The 14,916-nt window shown below is 41.1% G+C and overlaps 1 protein-coding gene across 18 annotated transcripts; it reads left to right on the forward strand.

Moving 5' to 3' along the window:
• Positions 1–2,368: 2,368 nt before the first annotated feature.
• Positions 2,369–13,863, forward strand: LOC135099097 (uncharacterized). 18 transcript variants are annotated; one of them, XM_064001521.1, is made up of 11 exons: positions 2,371–2,851; positions 3,821–4,010; positions 5,319–5,398; positions 5,712–5,792; positions 5,979–6,081; positions 6,670–6,804; positions 8,838–9,029; positions 9,159–9,249; positions 9,882–9,930; positions 10,182–10,413; positions 10,847–13,863. In XM_064001521.1, exons 6-9 carry the CDS (start codon positions 6,775–6,777, stop codon positions 9,905–9,907), a joined length of 339 nt encoding a protein of 112 aa, XP_063857591.1. In that variant the 5' UTR covers positions 2,371–2,851; positions 3,821–4,010; positions 5,319–5,398; positions 5,712–5,792; positions 5,979–6,081; positions 6,670–6,774; the 3' UTR covers positions 9,908–9,930; positions 10,182–10,413; positions 10,847–13,863. The 18 variants fall into 18 exon arrangements, with proteins under 18 accessions (XP_063857582.1, XP_063857594.1, XP_063857589.1 ...); XM_064001520.1 differs by having other exon boundaries at positions 10,224–10,413; XM_064001512.1 differs by lacking the exon at positions 9,882–9,930 and having other exon boundaries at positions 2,369–2,499.
• The last annotated feature ends 1,053 nt before the right edge of the window (positions 13,864–14,916 follow it).

The raw sequence follows: 14,916 nt of genomic DNA on the forward strand, positions 1-14,916 counted from the left end.
TCATTCTCTTTCGCTCCTTCCTAGCCGCTCTGATTTCATCATTCCACCATGGTTTACAGACATTCTTTCTTCTACCTACTCTCACAAACCCTATCTGGTTCTCAGTAGCACCCCTCACGTCCTCAACCAGTTTCTCATTCAGATGCTCCACGTCATGCACACTTTCGTCGTCCCAGCTTCTCTCACTCAGATCAACCTGAAAGTTCTCCCACCCTACATCTCTCAGTCTCCACTTCTTTCTCTTACTTGCCACTTTCACTTCATTCCCACCCTGCATCAAGCACTCCACAACCAGCATGTTGTGATCGGACACAATATCAACCAAACCATCCTCATCTATCCACATGTGCGACACAATTTCACGCATTCTTCCATTCACCAACATGTAGTCAATTGCCGATTCCTGTTCTCTTGCACTCCAAGTCACACGCCCCTCTGCCAAAGTAACGTTCAGATTTTCCAGCTCCAGTTCATCAACAAACTCTCCAAGCATTTCACCATTCCTGTTCACCTGTTCCCCCAGTATTCCCACATGTGCATTCATGTCACCCATAACTAGCACTCTCTCCTCTCCATGCTCTCTCACAACTTTCTTAAGTATGTCATACTTCCTCCTATTTTCCCTCTCTGCTCTTTCACCCATGACAGTCATGTACGCTACCACCAGTACCACCTTCTCTGGTAACAGCACCAGCCAGCAGTGTGGATTTCAAGGACCCTGTCTATAAATATTTTGATTATAGTGTCTGTATGCATTGATTTTTATTTAAAAAAATTGTATCAGAAATAAATAAAATGTGCATTTCTTGTGAGTATAATTATCTGAGTGTTCATTTTTTTTCTCTGCCAATATCCTTGTGTATATTAACCTTAAAAATAAATAAATAAATAAATAAATAAATAAAAATATTGATTGAAATATTAATGAAATGATAGAGAGTGACTGATGAATAACCTTAACCCTCAGAGAGATTTAGGAAATTCTACATTACGTCAAATTTTCAAGATGGCTGCCGTTAACTTCAGGATCCTTTGTCTGTAAATTAATTTTATCGAAAGTTAAATATTAGTTAATGGCAAAAAAATAGTTTTAAAAATATAAACTTAAAAATCTGAAATATGTATGTCATTCAGGGTTATATAATTACGTCAGGAAGTGAAGTATATGTTATATCTATGTCTGAAAGCGATATTATTTCAGTAAGAGAAAGATATCACCAGTAACCAGAAAAATAAATGTTAAGTGCATTATCTTTATTTCTAAGTGTTCATTTTAGTCATTTATCGCTCAAATAAGCAGAAACAGCCTTTGAAAAAACGGTAAGTGTGAAGTCAGGTAGACAGCCATATTGAAACACCATGAAATAAAACTCTCTCAAAGAAAAAGATTAATATAGCTTGTTTAGCGCTGCCATAATCAGAGCATGTGTAAAATAATTTATCCCACTTTCATACTTAATTAAATCTTGATTATTTGCGTATTTTTGTTTTTTTGACCATAATATTGTAACGTTTGCAAGTAGACATTTGATGAGATTAACTCTTTTCTGTCTTTATTTGATCGAATTATTAAACATTTCTCACACGTTAAATGCCCATAGAGTAGCATCATATTACTCAATGGATTAAACAAGCAATATAATCAATATGAATGGCAAAAAAAAGGACAAAATATGAGTAGCAATTAAAAATGAATTAGTGACCCATAACCATTTTCTTATTCATCATAGAAAATGTAGTCGTTGTTGTTGTTTCTGTTTTTTGTTGTTTTTTCTTGTTTTTGTCGTCGTTGCTTGTTTTTTTCTCCTTGTTGTTGTTATTGATGCTTGTTATTTGATTCATGTTGTTTTTGTTTTTTTTTGTTGTTTTTTTACTCTTGAAAGTCTAAAACCCCCGAAACGCACATTATGTCCGTAGAGTTCCTCAATAGCAGTTCATAAAAGGGGTTGTTTAACACCGCTACTGCTGCCCGGGGTACAAATTGCGTCTTTATAACGGGCTCACTTTTCACCGTACATTGACTTAATATTTGTGTTCTCGACCTTCATTTTTTCCTTTTTGGCTTTGTATTTATTTAATATTATATAATATTGATTATTTTTAAGGATTGATGCGTTTTTAGATAGCTTCCATTGATGTTGTTGGAAGCAGGTGGACATTAGCCAAGGGGAGAAAATGGAGAAATATTAAATCCCTAATATCACAACGAAATCTAACCAGAGAGGGTTCAGATGATATTTACATACAACATGCATGAATCAACATCAGCCACGACGAACATTGCGCAAAATTATTATGAATTAGTGAATATTTAGGTATTTATATTAAAAAAGCGGTATTTCGTCCAGCTCTTATGAGGCCCGTTGTATTATGTACACATGGGGGACAGACTGAGTGAAGAGTGAGAGAGGAGTTAGGCAGGGCTGTATATTGTCACCAACCCTTTTTAGCCTGTATACAGAGGAGGTAGCAGCCAGGATGAGAAGAATGAATGTAGGGGTAAGTGTGGGGGAATGATAAAGTATGTGTACTCCTTTATGCAGATGACGTAGTTGTTATGAGTGAATGGCAGATGAGCTTCAAAGTTTGTTGGATGTAGTGGATGGCTATGGTAAAGACTTTGGAGTAAGGTTTAGCAGTGAGAAAAGCAAAGTAATGATTGTGAATGGGTCAGAGGATGAAAGTAATGTGGTATGGAGACTTGGAGAGAATGAGTTGAGACAGGTGCAAGAATACAAGTACTCAGGGATGTGGATGAGTCCTAGTGGGTGTGCAAAGGCAAAGAATGAAAAGATAAATATGCTAAACCAGTGGGTAGGTCGACTGGGAAGCGCGGCAAGGATGAGAGCAAGTAAGTATGATGTGTTGAGAGAAGTGTGGAAGAGTGTGGCTGTCCCATGTATAATGTATGGTATGGATGTGATTGCATGGAAGGAAAATGAAATTGAAAAGTTAGAAGTGGGCCAGAATAGAGTAGCAAAGATTGGCACTGAGTCCACCGAGGGGCACAGCAGTTGAAGCCTTGAGAGGTGACATCGGATGGCGCACCTTTAGGGAAAGACTCACAAAAGCCACACAAGATTAGGCTTGAGAGAATGGATGATGCAAGAATAGCAAGGAAGGTGTACCTGTGGAATGAAAGTGGAAGCAAATGGAGGAAGAGATGCATGAGAATGACAGACAGGAGTGGATTGCAAGTTGTGTGGGCGATAAGAATGGCTGGTAGGAATCAAAATGAGCGTGAATGGGTGGTAACAAGAGGAGGAAGAGTGGGAGCCGAATGGGATGTGAGAAAATGGAAGAATGAGATAGACAAAGAAGTGAAATGTGTGGGACTGAATGAATGGAAGAATGAGATGGAAAGAAAGAAGACCCTGGAATGGTACAAGGAGAAAGAGGCCCTGAGGTATGAAAGGTGGTATGATGGAAGCCTGGGCGGTGATCTTCTCTTCCGAGCGAGGGCACAGTGTATGGATGTGAATGCGAGGAGTTACAGGTGGTCTGAGTCCCTGTGCCAGATGTGTGACATGGGAGAGGATGAGACGGTGGAACATGTGGTGCTGGAGTGTGTGCAGTATGCCAGAGACAGGAATGAGATGATGCAAGTGATACTGACTGAGTTAGGGCATGATACGAATGAAAGAGTGGAGAACACAGGAAAGGAATGGATGGTGTTGTTGCTGGGACTGTGTAGAGAGGCGAGTGAAAGAATGATTGAGGCTGTGAAACAGTTTCTGGAGAGAATGTGGCGTGTCAGGTGTATGAACAATTAGGATAGAGGATGCTGTTCGTTTCTCTCTTTTTTTTTCCCCTTCTACAGGAGTTGTCGATCCAAAGGCCTGACTCAGGAGTGATCCTGTGCCACCTGTACCATCAAGATCAAGATCAAGACAACAGTTCCCTCGTGTTTACTACCACAGTGCATAGAAATCTTATCTTTTTTCGCAAATTTCCCAAGTAATTCCCCACCCCGGAGGCCGCCCCCAGTACCCCAGTTCCCTGCATCCATGGTGAGCCCCTGGGGATCCTGAGGCGCCGCGGGGGACCTGAAATAAGGGAGAAATTAAGGGAAATAGGGAGCCCCATGGTCACTGCACTGAGTCTCCCACGTTTTCCTCATAAGATTTTTGGTGTTTTTTTTTTAAGTTTTTCCCCTAATTTACGGTAATTTTTAGGGTTTTTTAGGGTTTTTTAGGGTGAGAATTTAGGGATTAGTGTTTGTGTTTTTTTGGGCTTCATATAATTTCGTGTTTTTTTCGTGATTTATTTAAAGGGTTCTGTTTTTTTTTTTTTCCCACGTTTTTTAAGGAATTTTAAAGTTTCAGGGGTATTTAGGGTGTGGGCAGGTTCGGGTTGCCCTTAAACTTTGGTATCTAGGCTAAATTTGCTCGTTCTAGGGATCTTTTGGGGTAAACTGTGGTATTTTAAGTATTTTTATTTATTTAAAGGCCATTTATTTATTTAAGGTTATTGGTGGTATAATAAGTGTTTTTTTTTAGTGTTTTTGATCAATCTGTGTGTTTTTGGGTGTTTTGGAAGGGAATTGTGTGTTTTTTGGGTGTTTTTGTAGAAAATCTGTGTGGTGTGTGTTTTGGAAGGGAATTGTGTGTTTTTGGGGTGTTTTTGTGGAAAATCTGTGTGGTTTGGTGTGTTTTGGAAGGGAATTCTGTGTTTTTTGTGTGTTTTGAAAGGGAATTGTGTGTTTTTTGTGTGTTTTGGAGAAAATTGTGTTTTTTGGTGTGTTTTGGAGAAAATTGTATTCTTTTTTGTGTGTTTTGGAAAGAATCTGTGTGTTTTGGTGTGATTTGGAAGGGAATTGTGTGTTTTTTGTGTGTTTTGAAAGGGAATTGTGCGTTTTTTGTGTGTTTTGGAGAAAATCTGTGTGTTTTAAAATGTTTTAGAAGATAATTGTGTGTCTTTTGTGTGTTTTGTGGAAATTCTGTGTGTTTTTTGTGTGTGCCTGTCTGTATCTGTCTTTCTGTCTGTCTATCTGTTTGTATCTATCAAACATCCTTTAATCTACATCTGTCTGTCTGTCTATCAATCTATCTATCTGTGTGTGTGTTTATCAATCTATCTATCTGTGTGTGTGTGTCTATCAATCTATCTATCTGTGTGTGTGTGTGTGTCTATCAATCTATCTATCTGTGTGTCTGTGTGTCTGTCAGTCTATCTACCTATCTGTGTGGGAACAGGCGTCTGTGTACCACCGGCTGCGGCACACAGTGGGCACCGTGGCACAGGTGAGGACAGTGGTGGTGGTGGTGGTGGCACGCCGGCTTATTTCACCTCCTCACTCCTTGCGTTTGTTACTTCAGGTTTATATTGTTATTCTTCAAGAGGTGAGAGAGGCAAGGGACGAGAGACGCAAGGGAGAGAAGCAAGGGAGAGAGACAGAGTAAGTAGCCTGGGAGAGGAGAGGGGAGGGGAAGAGGAGCGAGGGAGAGAAAGAGAGACGGGAGAAAGGCAAGCAGGGAGAGAGAGGGAGTCTGGAGGAGAGTTAAAGAATAAGAGAGAGAGAGAGAGAGAGAAGCCTGCTCCTTGCTCCTTGTTGAGTCATGATAAAAAGTTGAGATGCCTTACTGCCATATAACACTTCATTTATTAACATCACCAGTGCACCTCTCTACTTCTCTCTCTTCCAGCACTTGTAACTACCTCTCAATCCAGACAGTTTGGTGGTGACAAATCTCATTATTTCTCCTCACCAGGTTGACCCGTGTGGCTCCTCTCTGGTGGTGAAAGCAAGTGACGGCAAGATGGTGATGGTGACCCTGCCCAACCCCCTCCAGGTACTGCCATGCACCTTCACCACTGTCATTACCATCACCACCACCAGGAAATGCACAAGGGTGTGATAATGGACTACAATAGAACCAAACATGATAAAACACCTAGGAAGCAACTTTTATATAGAACATAAACACTTGCTAATATTAACCTAACTTAACCTAATTCCTCCTTTTCTCATCCTGCAGGAAAACTTGGAGGATGTGATTGAGGTGCAGGGTGTGGGTCAGGGGCAGAAGGTGACGTGCCAGAGTGACGTCACGTTCCCCCAAATGCAGGCCGGCAAGTTTGGTGAGTAGCTGGCCTCCTCCTTTTGCCGTATTCAGAAATGCTTTACTCTCTCACTGTGACTGTTTTTCAAGGCCACAGGTGATTAGCTGGGTGCTCAAGAGTGTTTCTCCTGTTAATTATGTAGAAATCTTGTTAATCTGTCACTAGAACCATAGAAACACTCTTGACATTCCTGTAGCCTCACCGTGATGAGAGAATGCAGAGGAACAGAAATAGCCAGGTTCTTAAGGGTGTTTCTCTTGTTAATCTGTCACTACAACCATAGAAACACTCTTGACATTCCTGTAGCCTCACCGTGATGAGAGAATGCAGAGGAACAGAGAACTAGCCAGGTTCTTAAGGGTGTTTCTCTTGTTAATCTGTCACTAGAACCATAGAAACACTCTTGACATTCCTGTAGCCTCACCGTGATGAGAGAATGCAGAGGAACAGAAATAGCCAGGTTCTTAAGGGTGTTTCTCTTGTTAATCTGTCACTAGAACCATAGAAACATTTGAAAACCCATGTCAATTCAATTAGAGTCTTTTGAAAGTATTAAGCATTACCGTTTAATATTTTGGCTACCCTGACCCCACACCTCCTCCACAGCTGACGTCACCAGTCGTCAGTGCACGGCGGGTGCTGCAAGGGGAACTGCAGGAGGTGGACCTGTTCAGCATCTCATCCCTCCCTGCCCTCTCCCCTGACAGGAGCATGCCAGACCCAGGGGTGCCCAAGGAAACGGTTAGTTCTTGAGCTAGTGATGGAGTAGATGAATGGGCTCACAGTTAGAGGAGAGAAAGGAATGGGGATAGAGTTGAGGGATGGGGAAAACAAGTATAGATGAGAGAAGGAAGTGGGGATAAGGAGTCAAGGAATGGGGAAAACAGAGTAGGGGAATGAAGGGAGTGGAAATAACTGAAAGAATTATATAGCATGTTGCTTGATGCATTGATGGTTGTTGTTGTGTTGCAGAGTACGGGATGGGAAGCCAGGTGTCTATGTTTGGGTGTACTGTCTCTCTCTCTCTCTCTTTCTTTATCACTCTCTGTCTGTGTGTGTGTGTGTGTATGTAGTAGTTATATATGTGTGTTTGTTGCTGTTGTTTATGTTGCTTGTCTGTTGTTGTTGTTGTTGTTGTTGTTGTTGTTGTTGTTGTTGTTGTTGTTGTTGTTCTTGCTTTCCTATCTGACTTTTTCATCCATATATGTATCTATCAATCAGTCTATCTGTCTACCTATCTATCTGTCTATTGATCTATCTATCTATCTATCCATCTATCTATCTATCTACCTATCCATTAATCTGTCTATCAGTCTCTCTATGTCTTTTTATCTCTCTCTGTTTTCTACCTCTCTATCTTTACATCTCTCTGTCTGTCTATTTTTCTCTCTCTCTCTGTCTTTCTATGTCTCTCTCTCTCTCTCTCTCTCTCTCTCTCTCTCTCTCTCTCTCTCTCTCTCTCTCTCTCTCTCTCTCTCTCTCTCTCTCTCTCTCTCTCTCTCTCTCTCTCTCTCTCTCTCTCTCTCTCTCTCTCTTTCTCTACCTAACTTAACCTAACCTAACTTAACGTAACCTAACCTAACCTAACCTAACTTAACGCAACCTAACCTAACCTAACCTAACCTAACTTAATGCAACCTAACCTAACCTAACCTAACCTAACTTCCGCTCTGCCAGACAAGGGTTACTACCTCTATGCAGACAAAACCTAACCAACCAGCTTAACCTGAGTCGCCCCTGGAACCGCCCCACCACAGAGGAGGAGGAGGAGGAGGAGGAGGAGACAGTCATGGATGAAGGGACGTCACAGATCATGCACATTTGCTTCCATATTGGGTGAGAGACTGCATTGTTTGTGAAGAAGACGAGGAGGAAGGTAGTTTTTCATCTCAGTTCTTGCACAGAATATTCAATAATTGGTCTGTTTCATGAAGGTAATGTACTTTCTCAAGGTAGTTTTTCATCTCAGTTCTTGCACAGAATATTCAATAATTTCTCTTTTTATGAAGACACCTTCCTCAACCTTTATTCACATATCACTCAAATATTGTCAAACCATCTTTTAAATCCTCAGCCTTTATTCACACTTCACTCAAATGTGTGTAACCATCTTTCACAGCTCCTGTATTGCTGAGTCATTAGAGAGCCTTAAAAGAAGACAGTCAGATTTATGGATGGGGATGACAGGTGAAAATAGACAGGTGTTTTTTGTACAGGGACTTCCACGTGGATAGAGGATCAACCTGCCAACCAAGTGAGTATGTGTGAGTATTTGTGAGACAGACAGACAAACAGACAGACAGAGAGAGAGAGAGGGAGGGATAGACTGACAGAGATGCAGAGAGAGAGAGAGAGAGTTTTAGACAGACAGAGAGAGAGAGAGAGGCATACATTGACAGAGAGAGAGATAGACAGAGGCAGGGTTAGACAGACCAAGAGGCATACACTGACAGAGAGACAGACAGAGACAGGGATAAAGTAACAGAGATGGAGAGAGAAAGAGACAAACAGAGACATTGAGAGATATTTCAGGGTGTGTGTGTGTGTGTGTGTGTGTGTGTGTGTGTGTGTGTGTGTGTGTGTGTGTGTGTGTGTTGATTTATGAAGAAGATGGCAAATAGTGGGAATTTTCTTATGTGTTTTGTACTTTATTTTCTTTGCTTCATTCATTTTTTTTCCCTTGTTTTTTTTTTCCATCTCAATTTCATTCATGTTTTTCCTTTCTCCTTCTCTCTCTATTCCTTTATTTTTTTCCTTTCATCTATATACTTCAGGTTGCGGTGGAAACTGGCGTACAGCTGTGCCTGAGCCTGCCGTGGACGCATTTCCCAGCCCCCGAACTGAACGGTCAACCTGCCGCCAATCTCAACTTCAACCAGAACAGCTCGGACACGGCTGGCCAGGACAACCACCGCAACACAGACATGCATGCACCTGATATGGACATGAAAATGGAGGGACAGGAGGTGAGGGATGAGAGGAACATGGGACGGCAGTGTTAGAATGATGGCAGTGGTCTTATATTTGATTTAGATTGTGTTTAATTTTGTTAGGTTTAGTTTAGACTCCATTCTCTGTGACTCTCTCCCCAACAGTCCCACGTGATGGTGTCCGACAGGGATGCCTCAGTGCAGGAGGGGGAACGGCAGGCAGAGACCCGCAAGCGCCCCTGGGAGAAGCCTGGAGGTAGGGAGGATGGTGTATGAAGCCATATATGAGTTTTTCGTACTATGTTAGGTTCATAATTTTATCAGGCGTTGTGGTTCCTGGTGTTGCTCCTGTGCTGGTGTCCTTGTCCTGGGAGGTGTTGTGAGTGGTACCCTTGTTGCAAATGACCTTAAAATTGATTACTGGAAGAAATGAGAGAGATGGGGACAAATAGAATGTTGACGATGATGATGAATGAGTTACCAGGAGTTGATTTGAAAGTTGAAGGGGAATGGAGTTAGACGTACAATTTTCTTTTCTTCCCGTAAAGTTGACAAGGTTTGGTATCTTTGTGTTCCTTTGCTCCCCACCCCCTTGCATCTTACTGCTTGTTATAAAGGCAGCTTCCCAAGTAAATTATGCTTTCTCTCCATTATCATAATATTAACCTAACCACAAAACAGTGCTAGAAGAAATGCCCTTATAGCTAACTCCAGGCTGAAAGATTCAAGCAATGTAGTGAAAGATATTCCGATAAGGAAGATAAATAGGAACTCTTTAAATTCTTAGCTAGGTGAGGGTGATGTCCATTCCCACCATCACCTGTTGAAGTCCTCCCCTAAGAGCCCAGTGAGCTGTACTTGGCCCTCTGTGACTAGTTCCAATTACAGAGTGGCCTGAGGCAGTGAGTGCTTGAGTGGAGCCTTCACACCACACCAGGTTGTGATGGTGGCGGCATCTGGGGCAGCAAGAAAGTGGCAGCCATTTCATTGTGTTTTTATAATCAGTAAAGAATTGAGAGTATAGATAGTGAGATTAGAAGGAGAAACACTGTGAGATTAGAAGGAGAAACACTCGTGAATTTGTCAGAATATGACCATGAACATAGTGAAGTATAGCTGATGATAATATACACATGAAGTGTCCTTGCCTTGCCATATCAAGCTTCTTTTGTATTTTATTTCTTTCAGTTAACCGAGCCAATGAAAGCAGAATCAAACTTTCCATTCCAGTCAACTGAACCTGTGAAAGTTCCCAATCCGGCCAAGCAGGTCTCAGAAGGTGCGGCGTCCATGCACCCCGTGATGGTGCTGCACCAGATGAAGCCTGGCCTGCTGTACAACACTAACCAGACCACCAGGGATAACAAGCCTTTCTTCACCGTCACCGCCGACATCGATGGCAAGGAGTTCTCAGGCAAGGGTGAGTTGTAGACTGACCAGGTGAGTCTGACAAGACAAAATAAGAAGCTTCTGTAGTACCAGGTGGCATCTCAAGGCAACAAAACCCATCTCTGTGTTTTGGGTACAGTCTCACATAGAACAGTTGAACTTGGAGGTCTCTGCAGCAGCATATCTTAACCCATAGTTACTAGGAATATATTTCAGTCACCAAGCAAGGATACTCTGATATCCTGTACAGCCTTGGAACTCCCTCACAATGAAATTATGTTGATTATTCTGAAGGAGAAAATAAAGCAAGTTTTAATCATCACTTGACTGAAGATGCAGATGTTAAGTCTTATCTTTCACTACATTACTCATTTTTTGCAGGAATATTCTTTAGCCTGCTGCAACATTTAGTCCTCTTGATCACTGACTGGACTTGTGCTAAGTGGAATTTTCTTTACTTGCAGGGACAAATGTGAAGAAAGCCAAGTTCTTCCTGGCCAACACAGCAATACTGGGACTGTACGGGGTAGAATCCACCTTTGAGATCTCCGCTTAATAGAAGTACTAGCTGCCTGGGTACTGGCGGCGGTGTGCGGGGCAGGCGGTCCCTCGCACACGTGGCTGTAGAGTCTGCTACGTGATAATGACAAAGTAGATAGGTAGCTACATAGTATTTTAACCTGAAGTCCTGTCTGTGAGTGTTGTCTTGTATGTTGCTGCTTGCTGAAGGCAGGGAATGTACTGAACTGGACCTGAGTGGCTTACAAAACTCCTGTGGAAAGGAAGTGATGGTCTGTGCTAAATGTTGCAGTCTGACGAGTGACGTGGAATTCAATTTTTCCACGTGTAAATTCTTCCAGTCCAGTGTTTACCTTTATTTTGTTCCAGCTCTGTTACTTAGTGCCAGAGTTAGAAGACTGACATTTAACGGAATTCTTATTTATGATTTTGACGTACTTTCTTTTCCCATTTATTTACTTAGCCCATGAAGTGTGGGTGCTCCTTGTAAATGGTCGGTGCTGAGCCTGCCATGAATGCAAATCAAATGCAGCTGATTGTGAAAGACAGGCACAGGAGAAGGGGTCAGTCACTCATTCCTGCTTGTGTCAGATCACTCATCTAGTGTTCTGCTGTGGAGTGGAGTGGGTGATGAGAGGGCTGTGGTGATGGGACAGTGACAGACAAGCCCTACTTACTGAAAACAAAAGTGTGCGAACTCATCACATCAACACTTATTTAGCTTCCTGACAAAAATGGCATCCAGTTTCAGATGTTTAAGGTATTTAACTCATCTATTTATTTAAAGGTACCCACTCTTTATGGGTTAAATGAAAGCTGTACTCTAGTTTAGCAGTCAGTCTCACCACTTGGTTTAATGTGAGCAGGTAAGGAAGCCCTAGAACCTGGCCCTTGGTTAGGTTCTGGTGACTTCTGGCTGGAATCTCAGTACCTTAATTTCTCTTCTGGTTGAAACTTTCTCCTCAAACACAACTGGCTGGAGCTGAGTCCTGGGATGGTCAGCTGTTTAAATATTACTACACAAAATGTTATGAGTTTGAATACATAATGAAAATTTCTTTAATGTGTATGTATGTAAAGGTTATAAAAGCAAGTATTTTTTTTCTTTTTCAATTTTTGTATATAATTGAGGTTAAGATGAATTTGAAACATTGATTGCAATTTATCAAGCTGGTGTTTTTGGTTTTGAAGGAAGTGTAAGTGCAAGAGGTATGAATTTGAAACATTGATTGCAATTTATCAAGCTGGTGTTTTTGGTTTTGAAGGAAGTGTAAGTGCAAGAGGTATGAATTTGAAACATTGATTGCAATTTATCAAGCTGGTGTTGGTTTTGGTTTTGAAGGAACTGTAATTGTGCAAGAGGTAATCATTTGATCAGAGTGGAATTAATGAAGCAGTTTACCACACCAGTATTGGCATTCCTGCTCCCTGTGTGTCCACCTTACCTCACACACCCTGACGTTTGCCTCAACGCCTTCATTTATCACCAATGCAGTTAGGTAAATTATCACTTATTACTATTTTCTCATATGAATTCAGAAACACTGTCAGCTTATCAAATAGTGTATCTGTTAATATAACCTTTTGTAGGCAACTTGTCCTGTAACCACCTATGACATTTTAGGCTCATTTTTGTACCAGCCTCTTCAACAGTTCTATAGCTTATGGAAAACTAAATTAACTTCCTATTCTCTCATTTCCTCTGTCCATACCAGCAGTTCTCATAGTACTCTCAATGTTGAAGGATGATAGCAGTCCAAGGGCAGAGCTAGTGAGTTTCTTTGAGTCTCCCCAATAATTGTTTTCTTTTGTAGCTTGCGGTGAAGAGGAGGATAATAGCGGTAATTAAAGGTTTAGTGATTATATGAAAAAAGTATTTTTATAAGGCGTGTATTCGTGGGAGTGATTTAAAAGTCTTGAAACATTTATTATAAATAGTCTTTACTTATTTCAACTGTAGTTTTCTCTAATCAATGGTAATACGAATAATAGAATTACATCATGTTGCGTCAGCCTACCAGTAACTCATAAGGTATCATACCCTAGCTTATAAAATATGTTAGTAATTTAGAATTCAATTATTAACTTCAACTAATGTCCAGCCTATATGCTCACCTTGCTAGCCAATTATTCCTGCATTTTTATTTAAACTCACGGTTCAGTAAAATTATTTGTGAAAGAAGAGAGAGAGAGAGAACTAGCTAAGGTTCCAATAACTTCAGATGCCTGTGGGTGTTGAGGGAGAGAGCACAAAATGGCGTCTCCCTTCCCTCTGGCAACAGGTGGGTCTCGTAGCTCTGAAATATTTGATTTTTCTTTTATTTAGAAGTGAATATTACTGTGTTCATGTTTATTATTCATGTCTCTAGTGAAGATATAGTGACTGTACGTGTTGACAGAATGGCGTCTCCCTTCCCTCTGGCAACAGGTGGGTCTCGTAGCTCTGAAATATTTGATTTTTCTTTTATTTAGAAGTGAATATTACTGTGTTCATGTTTATTATCCATGTCTCTAGTGAAGATATAGTGACTGTACGTGTTGACAGAATGGCGTCTCCCTTCCCTCTGGCAACAGATAAAATAGCCAGTGTTGGTCCCACGTGGAGACAGGCCACAGTCTTGGGAAAGTGTTAGCCATGTAATGTTTCTTTAGTCAAATATAATCTACTGTGAATGTGTTGTGAGCAATATTATTGCCGTAGAGAAGTGATGGAGGAAGGCTGTGACGTTATTTAGGGATATAACGGTGCCCAGAATGAATGGTGGTCTTGAGGAGTTATAAAAGTAATTATTTTCTTGTGTATTCGTAGTGTTAAGTAACGGAGTATAAGTGTATATGCCATACCAGAATTTCAAGTGTCATAGTGGGTCAATCAACCCAAAGAATCCCATCAGTATTATTCATTTAATTATTTTTGCTATTTTTATATTTTTCGTTCCTCCTAATAAAGCCACACTGTAGGTACTGTGTGATCATTAACCTCTCCTTACCCTCTGGCCATGACGATGAAGGCGAGAACCATTACCAATCAAAAATGTTTTTTTTTTTTCTATTGTGTGTGCGTGCTTCTTCTCTCTTCCTCTTCCTTTCTTCTTCTTCACCGTGAAGATCTTTGCCTCGTCTCATTAGAGCTCTGATCGGACCGGTGAGGAGGAGGGAGGAGGGGGGAACCGGAGGGGGGGGATGGCGTTACATTAGTTTATCTTGCTCGTATTTACCTAAGGAACCATAAAGAGATATCAGCAGTTTAGGTGACGTGATGCTTCCTTCAGATTCATAAGGAGTGAATGTTGCGTTACCAGTGTTCAGATATCACGAAAAAGACACAATGAGAAAAATGAACCGTACATTTAAACAGGGAACGGAAAAAAAACACCGAATTCTGGCCAATATTTCTCCTTCCAATTAACGTAAACACTAGAACCGTAATTAACGGGGTGAAATGCATGTTGGCGTGAAAGAATGCATTAAAGAAGAAAGAAGAAAAAGCATCAGTTCATCTTAGCTCACGTATTTCTTACCCTTTTACTTCTCTCCTTCCATTAATTAAGGAGAAAAAAGTCATAAAAAATCTCAATATACGTTTGTTACCCTTTCAGTTCCATCCTTCCACGGTTTAAGAAAGGAAGGCTCTATATTAAGATACTAAGGGCGTTCAGTGGTAGGGGTCAGTGAACTCTTTTGCTAACTAGGCTATGGGTGTCCACTGTGTTCCTGGGCTAGACATTAAGGTTAAGGACATTAAGATAGGAAGGCTCTATATTAAGATACTATAAGGGCGTTCAGTGGTAGGGGTCAGTGAACTCTTTTGCTAACTAGGCTATGGGTGTCCACTGTGTTCCTGGGCTAGACATTAAGGTTAAGGACATTAAGATAGGAAGGCTCTATATTAAGATACTATAAGGGCGTTCAGTGGTAGGGGTCAGTGAACTCTTTTGCTAACTAGGCTATGGGTGTCCACTGTGTTCCTGGGCTAGACATTAAGGTTAAGGACATTAAGATAGGAAGGCTTTAT

Source organism: Scylla paramamosain, unplaced genomic scaffold (assembly GCF_035594125.1).
Source record: "Scylla paramamosain isolate STU-SP2022 unplaced genomic scaffold, ASM3559412v1 Contig101, whole genome shotgun sequence".
Classification (NCBI taxonomy): Eukaryota; Metazoa; Arthropoda; class Malacostraca; order Decapoda; family Portunidae; genus Scylla; species Scylla paramamosain.